The sequence below is a fragment of the Lithobates pipiens genome, unplaced genomic scaffold (genome assembly GCF_037356315.1).
Source record: "Lithobates pipiens isolate NorthernLeopardFrog02 unplaced genomic scaffold, aLitPip1_a1.2 Scaffold_13, whole genome shotgun sequence".
Classification (NCBI taxonomy): Eukaryota; Metazoa; Chordata; class Amphibia; order Anura; family Ranidae; genus Lithobates; species Lithobates pipiens.
Window position 1 is genome coordinate 198,956,731 of NW_027507718.1, and position 15,683 is coordinate 198,972,413.

Sequence of the window (15,683 nt, forward strand, 5' to 3'; positions counted from 1 at the left end):
TCCCCTCCTGTGTGGAGCAAGGACAGCTTTACACTTTATTTTGATGTGTATATTGGTGAAACACCCTTTTCTGATAGCTATTACAAAGGAACAAGTGGTCCAAGGTGAACAGTGGTTATAAGACAATGTTTTAACATACAGGAAGTAAAGGTAACTCTCCAACAGCAACATAGACAAAAAATGCTTTTCACTTGTCTGTGTTAACCACTTCAGCCCCAGAAGATTTGGCTGCGCAATGACCAGGCCATTTTTTTGCGCTACGGCTCTGCATCGCTTTAACTGACAATTGCGTGGTCGTGCGACGCTCTAGCCAAACAAAATTGACGTCCTTTTTTCCCCCAAATAGAGCTTTCTTTTGGAGGTATGTGATCATCACTGGGATTTTTATTTTTTGCATAATAAACAAAAAAAGAACGACAATTTTAAAAAAAACACAATATTTTGTACTTTTTGCTATAATAAATACCCCCAATTTTTTTAAAAAAAAGCTATTTTTTTCCTCAGATTAGGCCGATGTGTATTCTTCTACATATTTTTGGTAATAAAAATTGCAATAAGCATATATTGATTGGTTTGCGCAAACGTTATAGCATTTACAATATAGAGGAAAGATTTATGAAATTTTTATTATTATTATTATTATTTCTTTACTAGTAATGGTGGTGATCAGCAATTTTTATTGGGACTGTGACGTTATGCCGGACAGATCAGACACTTTTGACACATTTTTGGGACCATTGACAAATATACAGCGATCAGTGTTATAAAAATGCCCTGATTACTGTGTAAATGTCACTGGCAGAAAGGAGTTAACACTAGGGACAATCAGTGGGTTAACTGTGTTCCCTAGTGTGTGTTCTAACTGTAGAGGGGTAGGGATGAGCTTGATGTTCGGGTCTAACATAAGTTTGACTCGAACATTGGGTGTTCGCCATTCACCAAAGAGCGAACATTATGGGGCATTTGCGGCAAATTTGAGCACCATGGAATGCCCCACAATGCAGTGCGAGATCTCAGTGCATTGCTGTATCATGATTGGCCAAAGCATGCACCCGACCTGCATGCTTTGGCCAATCACAGCACCCTCTGCTAAGAGAGCCATAATTGGCCAAACGCAGGGTACCTTTGGCCAATCATGGCTCAGGGGGACTAAGTCCACACCCCACACTATATAAGGCTGTTTACATGGAGGCTATGTGTAGTGCTTGATTTAGCTTTGGGGGGTGTGACATTGGGCCTGGGGCTTGGGTGCTAGAGGAATTCTTTACAACACATGCAGGAATTCCTGTCCTGGATGCACGGGAGCAGGTTTGAGGACAGCGGGAGAGAGTCAGCATGACCAGGAGATCTCCAGGAGAAGTCAGCCAAGAGGGCTGGTGAGTGTGCAGTCTGAAAGAACTGTGGGATAACTAGCCAGGAGGGCTAGGAAAGGGGCAGCTGCAGCCAGGTGGGCTGACAGTGCCTGAAGAGGTGGTGGTGAGATTAGTAGCCACAGGGATGGAAGCGGAACACTGACTCTGCTACACAACCTAAAGGGGCCTGCAGTCCCGGCCTGTAATGGGTCTTTACTTTATCTGACTGAGGCATTTTTGTCAGATCATCTAACAGTGTGCCAGCTGGGTCTGAGATTTTGTTCTACACGCAAGTGATGTGCTGGAGGAAGCTGAGAAGTGTGTAAATAGACTGTACATAGGAATGTTGTCCATGAAGAGTTTGCTAAAGTCAAGTGGGCATCTCATCAGGGTCGGCCCTATGATGGGACCTGGTGGGACCATCATTACCAAGTGGCACTTTCAGGGGGGGTGGAAAACTGACGCCCACCAGCCAGCCTGTTCCGCTCCGCTGCCTGTGAGGGAGCCTGGTGCTGCTGCTGTTCGTGGTGACAGGAACGGACAGCCAAAAAACTTGCTGCCAGGGGGGGAGCAGTCAGCGGGTGAGTGAGTGGGCGAGCCAGTCGGCAGGTGAGCGGGCTTGCTGGCCAGTCAGCAAGCCAGTGGGCAGGGGAGCAGAGAGATGACATCATCTCTCACCGCCTGCCTTCCATCACTGCAGTTCCACCCCCAGTGTGCAGCCACGGGCAGCAGAGACATTACAACATCTCTCTGCTGCCTGCCTTCACTCTGGGACAGAGCAAGTGACAATCCGCAATGTGTGGCAGGTGATGTTGTGGCAAGTGACAATACACAATGTGTGGCAGGTGATGTCATGTCAAGTGACAATCCGCAACATGTGGCAGGTGACAGGGCAAGGGACAATTGGCAATGTGTGGAAGGTGACGTTGTGGCAAGTGACAATCCGCAACATGTGGTAGGTGACGTGGCGAGTGAAAATCCACAATGTGTGGCAGGTGACGTGGCAAGTGACAATCTGCAACGTGTGGCAGGTGACGTGGCAAGTGATAATCCGCAATGTGTGGCAGGTGACGTGGCAAGTGATAATCCACAATGTGTGGCAGGAGATGAGGCAAGTGACAATCGGCAACGTGTGGCAAGTGACAATCCGCAACGTGTGGCAGGTGACAATCCACATCTGGTGGTGGAGTCCAAATCAAAACTGTAAGAACAAACACACATCACAAGTTGTATGAGACATAAGAGCCTGAGAGGGACTTGCCTTGCCAAGCCCTGATTAACCACTTACAGATCGGAAGGATTTGCCCCAGGCCATTTATTGCAATACGACATTGTGTCACTTTAACTAACAATTACGCGGTCATGCAATGCTGTACACAAATAAAATTTATGTCCTATTTTCCCCACAAATAGAGCTTTATTTTGGTGGTATTTGATCACCTCTGTGGTTTTTATTTTTTGCGCTATAAACAAAAAAAGAGTGACAATTTTGAAAAAATGTATATATTTTTTTACTTTTTGCTACTAGTCACATGTATAGAGCCATGACAGGTCCTCTTTATACTTCTATAAACATGTGTAGAGAAGGACAGGTCCTATTTATATTCCCCTACATGTATAGAGCCATGACAGGTCCTCTTTATACTTCTATAAACATGTGTAGAGCCATGACAGGTCCTATTTATATTCCCCTACATGTATAGAGCCATGGCAGGTTCTCTTTCTATCCCTATATACATGTAAAAAGCCATGATAGGTCCTCTTTTTACTTCTTTATACATGTATAGAGCCAAGACAGGTACTATTTATACTCCTACTTACATGTATAGTGCCATGACATGGCCTCTTTATACTCCTACATACATGTATAGAGCCATGACAGGTCCTCTTTTTACTTCTACATACATGTATAGAGCCATGACAGGTCCTCTTTATACTCCTATACACATGTATAGTGCCATGACATGTCCTCTTTATACTCCTACATACATGTATAAAGCCATGACCGGTCCTCTTTATTCTCCTATACATGTAAACAAGCAGGACAGGTCCTCTTTATACTCCTATAAACATGTGTAGAGCCATGACAGGTCCCCTTTATATTACTTTACATGTATAGAGCCATGACAGGTCCTCTTTATACTCCTGTACATGTATAGAGCCATGACAGGTCCTCTGTACTCCTTTTATACATGTATAGAGCCATGACAGGTCCTCTTTATACTCCTATATACATGTATAGAGCCATGACAGGTCCTCTTTATACTCCTATATACATGTATAGAGCAATGACAGGTCCTTTTTATACTCCTATATACATGTATAGTGCCATGACTGGTCCTCTTTATACTCCTTTTATACATCTATAAAGTCATGACAGGTCCTCTTTATACTCCTATATATATGTATAGTGCCATGACAGGTCCTCTTTATACTCCTATACATGTAAACAGCCACGACAGGTCCTGTTTATACTCCTATATACATGTATAGAGCCCTAACAGGTCCCCTTTATACACCTTTATACATGTATAGAGCCATAACAGGTCCTCTTTATACTACTATATACATGTATAGAGCCATGACAGGTCCTCTTTATACTCCTATATACATGTATAGAGCCATAACAGGTCCTTTTTATACTCCTATATACATGTATAAAGCCATGACAGGTCCTCTATATACTCCTATATACATGTATAGAGCCATGACAGATCCTCTATATACTCCTATACAGTGCCTTGCGAAAGTATTCGTCCCCCTTGAACTTTTCAACCTTTTGCCACATTTCAGGCTTCAAACATAAAGATATAAAATTTTAATTTTTTGTGAAGAATCACCAACAAGTGGGACACAATTGTGAAGTGGAACGAAATCTATTGGATAATTTAAACTTTTTTAGCAAATAAAAAACTGAAAAGTGGTGCGTGCAAATTTATTCGGCCCCTTTACTTTCAGTGCAGCAAACTCACTCACTCCAGAAGTTCAGCGAGGATCTCTGAATGATCCAATGTTGTCCTAAATGACTGATGGTGATAAATAGAATCCACCTGTGTGTAATCAAGTCTCTGTATAAATGCACCTGCTCTGTGATAGTCTCAGGGTTCTGTTGAAAGCGCAGAGAGCATCATGAAGACCAAGGAACACACCAGGCAGGTCCGTAATACTGTTGTGGAGAAGTTTAAAGCCGGATTTGGATACAAAAAGATTTCCCAAGCTTTAAACATCCCAAAGAGCACTGTGCAAGCGATCATTTTGAAATGGAAGGAGTATCAGACCACTGCAAATCTACCAAGTCCTGGCCGTCCCTCTAAACTTTCAGCTCAGACAAGGAGAAGACTGATCAGAGATGCAGCCAAGAGGCCCATGATCACTCTGGATGAACTGCAGAGAACTACAGCTGAGGTGGGAGAGTCTGTCCATAGGACAACAATCAGTCGTATACTGCACAAATCTGGCCTTTATGGAAGAGTGGCAAGAAGAAAGCCATTTCTCAAAGATATCCATAAAAAGTCTCGTCTAAAGTTTGCCACAAGCCACCTGGGAGACACACCAAACATGTGGAAGAAGGTGCTCTGGTCAGATGAAACCAAAATCAAACTTTTTGCCCACAATACAAAACGATATGTTTGGCGTAAAAGCAACACAGCTCATCACCCTTAACACACCATCTCCACTGTCAAACATGGTGGTGGCAGCATCATGGTTTGGGCCTGCTTTTCTTCAGCAGGGACAGGGAAGATGGTTAAAATTGAGGGCAAGATGGATGCAGCCAAATACAGGACCATTCTGGATGAAAACCTGTTGGAGTCTGCAAAAGACCTGAAAGGCCGCGTACACACGTGCGGACTGTTCGCCCAACTTTGTCCGCTGAACAGTGTTTGGGCGGACAGTCCGCTCGTGTGTGGGCTTTCAGCGGACAGTTTCAGCGGACAGTTTGACGGACAAGGTTTTTCGGAAATTCCGTAAAACTGTCCGCTGAAACCTTGTTTCAGCGAACAGTCCGCTCGTGTGTAGGCTTGTTCGTCAAACAAAGTTGCGCGCATGCTCAGAAAGGATTTTCACGCCGAAAGCTATAATGCAGTGTATAGGACGTCGTATTTTTCGTCCCGTCGTACGTGCCGTTCACGTCATCGCGCACGGTTTCAGCAAACTGTTCGTCCGTCGTGTGTGGCCATGTCCGTCCATGCTAAGTTTGAGCGGACTGTTTGCCGAAACTGTTGGACGGACAAAGTTGGGCGAACAGTCCGCGCGTGTGTACGCGGCCAAACTGGGACGGAGATTTATCTTCCAACAAGACAATGATCCCAAACATACAGCAAAATCTACAAAGGAATGGTTCACAAATAAACGTATCCAGGTGTTAGAATGGCCAAGTCAAAGTCCAGACCTGAATCCAATCGAGAATCTGTGGAAAGAGCTGAAAACTGCTGTTCACAAACGCTCTCCATCCAACCTCACTGAGCTCGAGCTGTTTTGCACGGAAGAATGGGCAAGAATTTCAGTCTCTCGATGTGCAAAACTGATAGAGACATACCCCAAGCGACTTGCAGTTGTAATTGCAGCAAAAGGTGGCTCTACAAAGTATTAACGCAAGGGGGCCGAATAATTTTGTACGCCCCACTTTTCATTTTTTTATTAGTTAAAAAAGTTTCAAAAATCCAATAGATTTCATTCCACTTCACAATTGTGTCCCACTTGTTGGTGATTCTTCACAAAAAATAAAAATTTTATATCTGAAATTTTAAGCCTGAAATGTGGCAAAAGGTTGAAAAGTTCAAGGGGGCCGAATACTTTCGCAAGGCACTGTATATATGTATAGTGCCATGACAGGTCCTGTTTATACTCCTATACACATGTATAGAGCCCTAACAGACCCCCTTTATACACCTTTATACATGTATAGAGCCATAACAGGTCCTTTTTATACTCCTATATACATGTATAGAGCCATGACAGGTCCTCTATATACTCCTATATACATGTATAGAGCCATGACAGGTCCTCTTTATACTAAGGTGACCAGATTTTTAAAATGAAATCTGGGGACATATTTTTAAAAATATTGTATGTATGTATTTATGGAATGATTGTATGACATATACGTTATTTCTTACACTGTGTCCATGAGATAGAAAAAAAATACTTCTTAGAATTATAAATGCTTTTCAATGCATTTATTGATATTATATATAATTATACAATAATATATTTCTCTATATACTGTATCTCCATCTCGCTGTATACTGTATCTCCCCTCTCTCTCTGTGTATACTGAAACTCCCCCCTCTCTCTCTCTCTCTGTATAAACTGTACCCCCTCACTCTCTGTATACTGTATCTTCCCCTCTCTCTGTTTAAACTCTATCCCCCTCTCTCTCCCTGTATATACTGTACCCTCCTCTCTCTATATACTGGATCTCCCTATCTCTCTGTATATACTGTACCCTCTCTCTCTCTCTCTCTATATATATATATATATATATATATACTATACCCCCTCTCTCTCTCTCTCTCTCTGTATATACTGTAACCCCCTTCTCTCTTTATATACTGTACCTTCCTCTCTCTCTGTATATACTGTACCCCCTTTCTGTATATACTGTACCCCCTCTCTGTATATACTGAAATCCCTCCCTCTGTATATACTGTACCCCCTTTCTCTGTATATACTGTAACCCTCCTCTCTTTCTGTATATACTATACCCCCCTCTCCCTCTCTCTGTATATACTGTACCCCCTCTGTATATACTGTACCCCCTCTCTCTCTGTATATACTGTACCCCACTCTGTATATACTGTATCTCCCTCTCCCTGTATATAATGTACCCCCTCTCTCTCTTTCTGTATATACTGTACCCCCTCTCTATCTGTATATTCTGTACTCCCTCTCTCTCTATATATATATACCATACCCCCCTCTCTCTGTATATACCATATCTCCCTCTCACTGTATATACTGTACCCCCTCTCTGAATATACTGTACCAGCTCTGTATATATCGTACCCCCCCCTCTTTCTCTCTGCATACTGTAACCCCCTCTCTGTATACTGAAACACCCCCCATATACTGTATTCCCCCTCTCTGTATACTGTAATCCCCCTCTGTGTATACTGTGACACCCCCCTTCTCTCTGTACCTTAACAGTGTGGTTCTGTCTGTCCATCACATGTAGTCTCTCTGCAGGCTGCAGTCAATGGTCAAGTGTAGTGTGGCCTCTGAACGCACCTCCATGAGTGTCAGTCTGTTCCCCACCCCCTCCCTGCTCCTTCCTTCCATTCAGCAGAGCGGCCGGCACAGCAGTGTGTCTGTGTGCAATCAGCTGTGCACCGGTTGGGGGGATTGGGCTGGTTCGGCACTGCAGGGGGAGAAAATCAGTGACCACAGCCCAAAGTTGGACCTGGCGGCCCCTGCCTGCAATCCAGGGACGGTCGTGGACTGGGGACCACACTCCGGGGACTGTCCTCGGAAACCGGGGACGTCTGGTCACCGTACTTTATACTCCTATATACATGTATAGAGCCATAACAGGTCCTCTGTATACTCCTACATACATTTATAGAGCCATGACAGGTCCTCTTTATACTCCTATACATGTAGACCGCCATGACCAGTCCCCTTTAGTTATCATGATATAAAATTAATGGATGTGGGGGGCCTTTTGGTGGGTATGATTTATTTATTTTTTTGCAGGAGTGGGGAAGAATTTCATTCTTGGTCCCCGGCAGCACAACGTCTTGGGCCGACCCTGCTACCCATAATACCCCTAACCCCATCCAAGTTGAATTCCCCTAATAAAACAAAGCTGCTAGACTGTATCTTGACTCAAAAGTGCTGTGGAAATTCGGTGTGCCTGGCTGTGCAGGGTGGGGAATCCCTATTCACCAGTAGCTCCTACAGTGGTAGTGCTTCTTATTCTTATGTTAAAACTTTGTGAATGAATACAGTGGTTGAATAGGCAGAAGTGGCTTGCTATGGAGGCACTCAGAAGGGGGGAGGAGCCAGGAGGATCGGGGCTGCTCTGTGCAAAATCATTGCACGGGGCAGGTAATATGACATGTTTGTTATTTTTTTGAAAACACCTTTAACAATCATTTTAAGCCTTACAACGTATGTAAACTATGTGGGAATATCACCCAACATATGCAGTCAGATATAAATGCATGCCACTTGAAAAAGTGATTCTTAGTTATTAAAATTTTTTAGGTGGATATCAAACATAGAGCAGCAAAATTACCCCTTTTCCAGTTTCCTGAATTCAGGAAATAGTAATTTTTGTTAATAGTTGCAGCGCTGTCTCATGTTCCAGTTCCCTGCAGACTCTGTGTTAAAATCTATTCATAGAAAATGAACAAAACATGTCACTTGATGAAGGTGCCCAAAGTATGGCAAACAACTGGAGTCTGTTGGATTACTGGGTTTGATTTACTAAAACCGAAGAGTATAAAATTTGGTGCAGCTGTGCATGGTAGCCAATCAGCTTCTAATTTCAGCTTGTTCAATTAAGCTTTGACAAAAAAAAATGGAAGCTGATTGGTTTATATGCACCAGATTTTGCGCTCTTTATTTTTAGTAAATCAACCGAACTATCGCTAAAATGACTCTAAATATGAGTTGTTTAGAAACAGTTGATATATTTGGAATCTTTGTTATGTTACAGTGCAGATGGACGTTTTGAAGGCTCTTTGATGACAAAAGCAATAATAAAATATGATGGAACAGTGACGTGGACTCCACCAGCCAGTTATAAAAGCTCCTGCACTATGGATGTCACATATTTTCCCTTTGATCGCCAAAACTGTTCAATGAAATTTGGATCATGGACTTATGATGGCAATATGGTTGATCTCATTCTTCTTGATGCAAATGTAGATAGAAAGGACTTCTTTGATAATGGAGAATGGGACATTTTAAATGCAACAGGTCTGAAAGGAATGAGGAAAGATGGGATATATTCATATCCATTCATCACATATTCTTTTGTTTTGAGGCGACTTCCCTTGTTTTACACTCTTTTCCTTATAGTCCCTTGTCTGGGACTATCCTTCTTAACCGTTCTTGTTTTCTATCTGCCGTCTGATGAAGGAGAGAAATTATCATTGTCAACTTCTGTACTAGTTTCTCTTACAGTGTTCCTTCTTGTCATCGAAGAAATCATACCATCCTCTTCAAAGGTAATTCCCTTGATCGGAGAATATCTTTTATTCATTATGATATTTGTTACGTTGTCAATAATAGTGACTGTATTTGTCATTAATGTCCACCACCGTTCCTCAGCAACATATCATCCAATGGCTCCCTGGGTGAAAGGCCTCTTCTTACAGAAGCTCCCAAAGTTGTTGTGTATGAAAGGACATGTTGATCGATTTTCCTTCCTAGACTCAGAAAATACTGGGCAGCCAACAAAATCAAAGCCATCAGGAAAAAGAAAACATATTCAAGCTAGTGACGGAGAAAGGGTTCTAATTGCTTTTCTGGAAAAGGCATCAGACTCTATAAAATATATTTCGACACATGTCAAAAAAGAACATTTTATTAGACAAGTAAGTATGATTATACTTTGTTTTCTTTAAGCTATTCATACAATCACATGGTGGTGTTGCTGATTTTAGTGGTATAGCTGAGCAACAGGTAACAGCTTGAAGTGGAACTTTAGTCAGAAAATATTTCCTGCTTGATCACATTCGGTTGGCCTCCTTTGCAGGTCTCACCCTGCACTGCACATGCCCAGTTACTTTCCATTTTTTAAATTTACTAATATTTTTTATTTATTTACTTAAAGTTTAAAGTAAGTACAATTATAGGATCATATTAATTGTACAGGATACTAGGTAACAAAGATACAATTACAGATACAATTTCAGTAAAGGCATAAATTGGGGCTTTATTTGTCCCCTAAGTATACCAAGTGTAACAAGCAGTGTTGGTCATCTTACTTCAAAAAAGTAATTAGTTAAGTTACAAATTACTTCTCCCAAAAAGTAATTGCGTTAGTAACTCAGTTACTACATTGGAAAAGTAATTAGTTACTCAGCAAAGTAACTGTGGCTTTTTTTTTATATTCTAAGGGGCGGGTCTAGTATTACTGTAAGCAAGGGGCGTGTCCCCCCCTGCACGTCTATTTCCCCTCTGTACTGCCCTGCACATATCTGTTCCCCCTCTGTACCCCACTACACGTCTGTCATCCCCCCCACACACATACATCTGTCCCCCCCAAACTCACGGATCGGATCGTTCCTCGGATCAGAGTCACGGATCGAATAATTTTTCGGATTAGCAAATAATAATTGAATTTGCAAACCTGTGAAAATTCCACCACCATGTAGTCCCCACTGTAATATCCACAATCTCCCCCACTGTAATATACATCTCCCTCACTGTAATATCCACGTCATCTCCCCCACTGTAATATTGGCCAAATATGGCTGGGTACGGCTGAGCAAGGCTGGGTATCGCAGAGTATGGCTGGGTATTACCGAGTATTGCAGAGTATGGCTGGGTATTACCGAGTATGGCAGAGTATGGCAGGGTATTGTCAGGGTATGGCAGAGTATTGTCAGGATATGGCAGAGTGTTGTCAGGGTATGGCAGGGTATTGGCAGGGTATTGCAGAGTATTGGCAGGGTATTGGCATGGTATGGCATGGTATTGGCTGGGAATGGCAGGGTATTGGCTGGGAATGGCAGAGTATTGGCTGGGTATTGCAGAGTATTGTCAGGGTATTGCAGAGTATTGGCAGGGTATTGCAGATTATTATCAGGGTATTGCAGAGTATTGTCAGGGTATTGCAGAGTATTGCAGAGTATTGGCAGGGTATGACAGGGTATTGCAGATTATTGGCAGAGTATTGCAAAGTATTGCAGAGTATTGGCAGGATATTGCAGAGTATTGCAGGGTATTGCAGAGTATAGCAGAGTATTGGCAGGGTATTGCAGAGTATAGCAGAGTATTGGCAGGGTATTGCAGAGTTTTACAGGGTATTGCAGAGTATTGGCAGGGTACTGCAGAGTATTGCAGGGTATGGCAGAGTATTGGTAGGGTATGGCAGAGTATTGGCAGGGTATTGCAGAGTATTGGCAGGGTATGGCAGAGTATTGGCAGGGTATGGCAGAGTATTGCAGGGAATTGCAGAGTATGGAGGGATGGCTGTGACTGCAATTGTCACAGAGCAGTGCTGTGGGCACTACAGATCCAGTCCACAGCGCTGCTGCCATCCGATCTCTCCCCTCCACTGTACAGATCTGTACACAGAGGGGAGAGAGGAACCGGCCTCATCATGACACCGGTTTGTTTACAAGTGATCGCTCCATCATTTGACGGAGCAATCACACTGTAAACGGCCGGAGGGCGCACCAAGATGGCCACCGCTCCAGAGCTAGGCTAAAGCCGCGGCCTTCCTATCCACTCTGCAGATCGCGGCGGGTTCACCCCTAGTGGCGGTAGATGTAATTGCGCTAATGCCGCCCAAGTAATGGGAATGGCGTTACCATGAGGGGAAGAGTAATCAGTTAGATTACTCGTTACCCTCTAAAGTAATGGCGTTAAGTAACGCCGTTTACTTTAACTCCATTAGTTACATCACTGGTAACAAGGCACAAAACAACAAAAGAAGAAATTAACTTATATATAGTAAAGCATGTGTAGCACTAACCCCCGAAGGAGCTGCTGGTTTTATTCGGGCTTACCGTTACCGCTTCATCCAAGGGGGGTCCCGTGGAAAGTAGCCCAAATGAAGATATATCAGACACGTGGTCCTTTTTGAAGATTTATTTAGGGGTAACACCAATGAAAAACACAAGACACAGTCCTTCAATAGAGGGTTAGAGGATAAGGGGGAGTTCAGGCATCTAGTAATTGGGGGTTAGAGGTGTCAGATCCAGAAGACAAACAGCTCCACAGACTGGATCCAGCAGTCACCGGATAGGCCCCTCTCACTTGACCTAGCAGCCGATGATATGCCTAACAAAGTCTCTGCCACAGACTTGTTATTGAAACTTAGAGATTCTTGAGAGTTTTTAGGAAGAACTACCATACAGTACCAGATTCTTTCAGCCGACCCTGCGATACTGTAAGGATATTGATCCGGGATGCGTCCTCAAACTGAGTTTCCAGGCTCCTCCAGAGACACCAGCCTTGCGCTCAGTCCTCCACTGGAAAATTCCTCCCCTGGATCTTTCAGCTTTCCTCGGCTTCTCCCCGCCGGCAAGACAGCACAGGACCACCCCTGGATCAGTAGGCCCCAGTCGGGCGAGAGTGGGGCGGGGGCAAACCTTCATGCAGCAACAGATTTGCTCGCAGGCTTGTTTGGCTTGCGGAACCAGGGATGCTTTTGTCCCTCAGCGGGCACCTTGTTGGGCTGGGAACACTTACCTGCCAACCCGGGCGGACGAAAAATCCGCTTCTGAGCGGAAAAAGAGGGCCCCTGCCTACCGCCTGGCTCCTTACCCTTCCTGGACTGTGGGAGCAAAGTACTCTTTCCCCTAGTAACATTCTTAATAATGTCATCCAGCAAGGCTCCAAATAGCCTCTCCCCCTGGAAGGACAAATCCACCAATGCTTTCTTAGATGCCTGGTCCACAGACCAGCATTTTAGCCAAATCAGGCGACGTAGAACCAGAGCTGATACTGAGGCTCTAGAAAGCAATGGGGTCATATCTAAGGCCGCATCACAGACATACTTCAGACCCTGCACCAACTGGTCTGCCAGTTCCACGCAGACCGGGGAAACCGTTGCTTCTCCAACTCACGGTGCAACAACGGCCCATTCAGTAAGCGCATTTGACACTAACGTCGTGGCTAACACCACCTTGGCCCTTCTGTCGGCAGGGGCCTTGAAAGTAGAGGTCCCTTCCACCGGAATTGTGGTTACCTTATTTAACCTGGATACTATACCGGGGGGTGAACAACCTGGAGGAGATGTCCATTTTTTCAGGAAACTCTCCTAAAGAGGTAACGCACTGCCATACACTTCGGGAGCGAAAAAGGCCCGCTGTGGGCTTCCCCATTCTTTGTAAATGAACTTATCAAAATAAGTTCGGTAGGGAAACACCTTAGCAGTGTGGGCTGGCTTGTGGGACCCAAAAGGGGCTGACACCTCTGCAGATGCCCCTGCTGTATCCTCTATCTTTAGGGTATCCCGCACCGCCGTGATAAGTGCTCCTACTAGCGCTTTTCTCCTGCACTGACCTGGACACAGAGTCATTATCACTGTCCAAATGGTCCTGGTCCGCATCCTCTGAAATGTCCGAACAGGGGCCGCCTGCCACAGAGCTTTCCCAAGAGGAACCAGTTGCAATAACAGGGATGTCTGGGGAAGAAGCGCCAGTTTCTGACGCCATGCTGACCCACTCGTGCCTGTCACCACTAGGGACCTAAGGCAAGCCACACAAAATGCCCACCCTCCTAGCTGCCACAGACTGGGGGGCCCCCCACAGGACTCACCTCCCTGACCCAGGTACTGTGCTACCACCGTCCACTCTCCCCTTTGCCAGCCACGAGGTGTTTTGTGTCAGTTTCGCGCAGTTCCAGACTAAACCAGCCACCCAGCGCTAGAGTAAAACAAAACTGAGGCTACTAGAAAATAGCCGCGGTTAAGAACCTGGATGTGGCTACAAAAAAATGGCCGCGGTTTGTGCGGCGGCCAGTCCCCACATGGCAACACACAGATACCCCAAAAAACTGCCTAAAACCAGGGAAAAAACAAGCGGACCACCAACCGCCCAGCGCAACCCCCTGCCAGGACCCAGAGCCCCCCCAGAGGACCCATGGCCAGGTACGTGCACTGCACCCCCTATGCCCAGTCACACAGCGGCCCATTAGCATGGGGAGGAGGGAAAGGAACAGGGAGAGAAGAAAGGGAGAGGGAGAGACCCCCTAATCGACCTCCCAGGGAATGCCCAGCTGCTCCATCCTGCCGAGACAGGTGGAACCATACTTATCCCTTCTGCAGGGACTGCTGGATGCATTCCATGGACAGACACATCACCCAAGCAGTACAGGGTGGCACACTGTGACACGGACAGCAGTAGCCCGGTCATATGTGTGCCCCGGAGCATATAGCTCGCCGGCCGCTCCTGGATCCGACTGGGCATGTTGTGGTTGAACCAGTGCATAGCTAAAGTCTTCACACGCTCGATTGCTAGGATCTATATTATCCAGCCTGTCACTCAGCCTGGCTGTTGATTGTAGATCACGGGAATCAAAAAGCAGAAAAAATGAAAAATTCCCAGGATCAATGGTCCCCACAGGGAGCCAGGTCCTTCTCTTATACTAGGCAGAAAAAATTAGCTCCTGGAAGCAAAGTGAGGGGTTATAGCCAGTAGGACCGCCCCCTGAGTGGTACTGTGCAGTTTTGCTGTTTTTACATGTTCTGCCTAGTCCTCTCCTGAAAGTGCCATTATAACCCTAAGGTCAAGATTAAAGGTGCTGTGTCCATCAATGAACAAAAGAGAAAGTTATTTGTTTTTGATAGATGTCCTCTAAAAGCTGTAACATACCATTGCCATTTAATCTGCTAACACGCTAGCTTAGTGATTTGATCTCCTTATATGTAGATATCTAAGAAATATAGGACAATCTGTTAGTAGAAATGGGTGAAAAATGTTAAACATAACAATCCGCAAAAAAAAACGTAAATATAAAAAAAAAAACATGGAAAACTACAACTACTTAACATTGAATTCTTTATCTCTAGGTTGTGCAAGACTGGAAATTCGTAGCTCAGGTTCTTGATCGTATCTTCCTCTGGCTCTTTCTTTCGGTCTCCATCTCCGGCTCAGTTCTTATCTTCACCCCTGCACTAAGGATGTGGTTAAATAGTACCAATGTCTATGTCTAATTACCCATCACACAATATTGAAGAGAATTATTATTCATAATTTCTCAGTCAGTTTACCAATAACAACATCACTTTGTAAGCATATACATTTGAGTATATATTATGTTTCAGTCAGTCCTATAAAATTTATTGTAGACCAGTTATTAAATAAATGTTTCAATGTAGCACTTTGGTTATGGAACATTTTGCCACCACAAATGAAAGACATTTCTGAAACTTAAGGTGGACTCAAAATCTTGAAATAAACAATGTACAGTTCCATCCTTGATAAAAATGTAAAAAAAAAAACTTGTATACAAAAATGTATATAAATAAAATCTAGAGTTACAGTTATCGATAATTCAGTTTCCAGGACAGCACATGAGCGATAGGCACCTCCTCCTACAGGAACAGAAAATGCCTCTCCAAAAACCTTTTAAAATGAAGTCCTTCTGTCGAACTGGCCAGTAATAATCAAAAACTGAAGGACATTATCTAAAGCTAAACAAATACAG

The 15,683-nt window shown here is 44.2% G+C and overlaps 1 protein-coding gene across 3 annotated transcripts in view; it reads left to right on the top strand.

The window, feature by feature from the left end:
- Positions 1–15,356, top strand: part of CHRNB3 (cholinergic receptor nicotinic beta 3 subunit) — a 108,435-nt gene extending 93,079 nt beyond the window's left edge. For all 3 annotated transcript variants that reach the window (XM_077476109.1, XM_077476110.1, XM_077476111.1), the window contains 2 exons: positions 9,013–9,895; positions 15,046–15,356. In XM_077476109.1, the coding sequence (XP_077332235.1) occupies positions 9,013–9,895; positions 15,046–15,189 (1,027 nt within the window). In that variant the 3' untranslated portion in view covers positions 15,190–15,356. The remainder of the gene's footprint in view (positions 1–9,012; positions 9,896–15,045) is intronic.
- Positions 15,357–15,683: the final 327 nt, after the last annotated feature.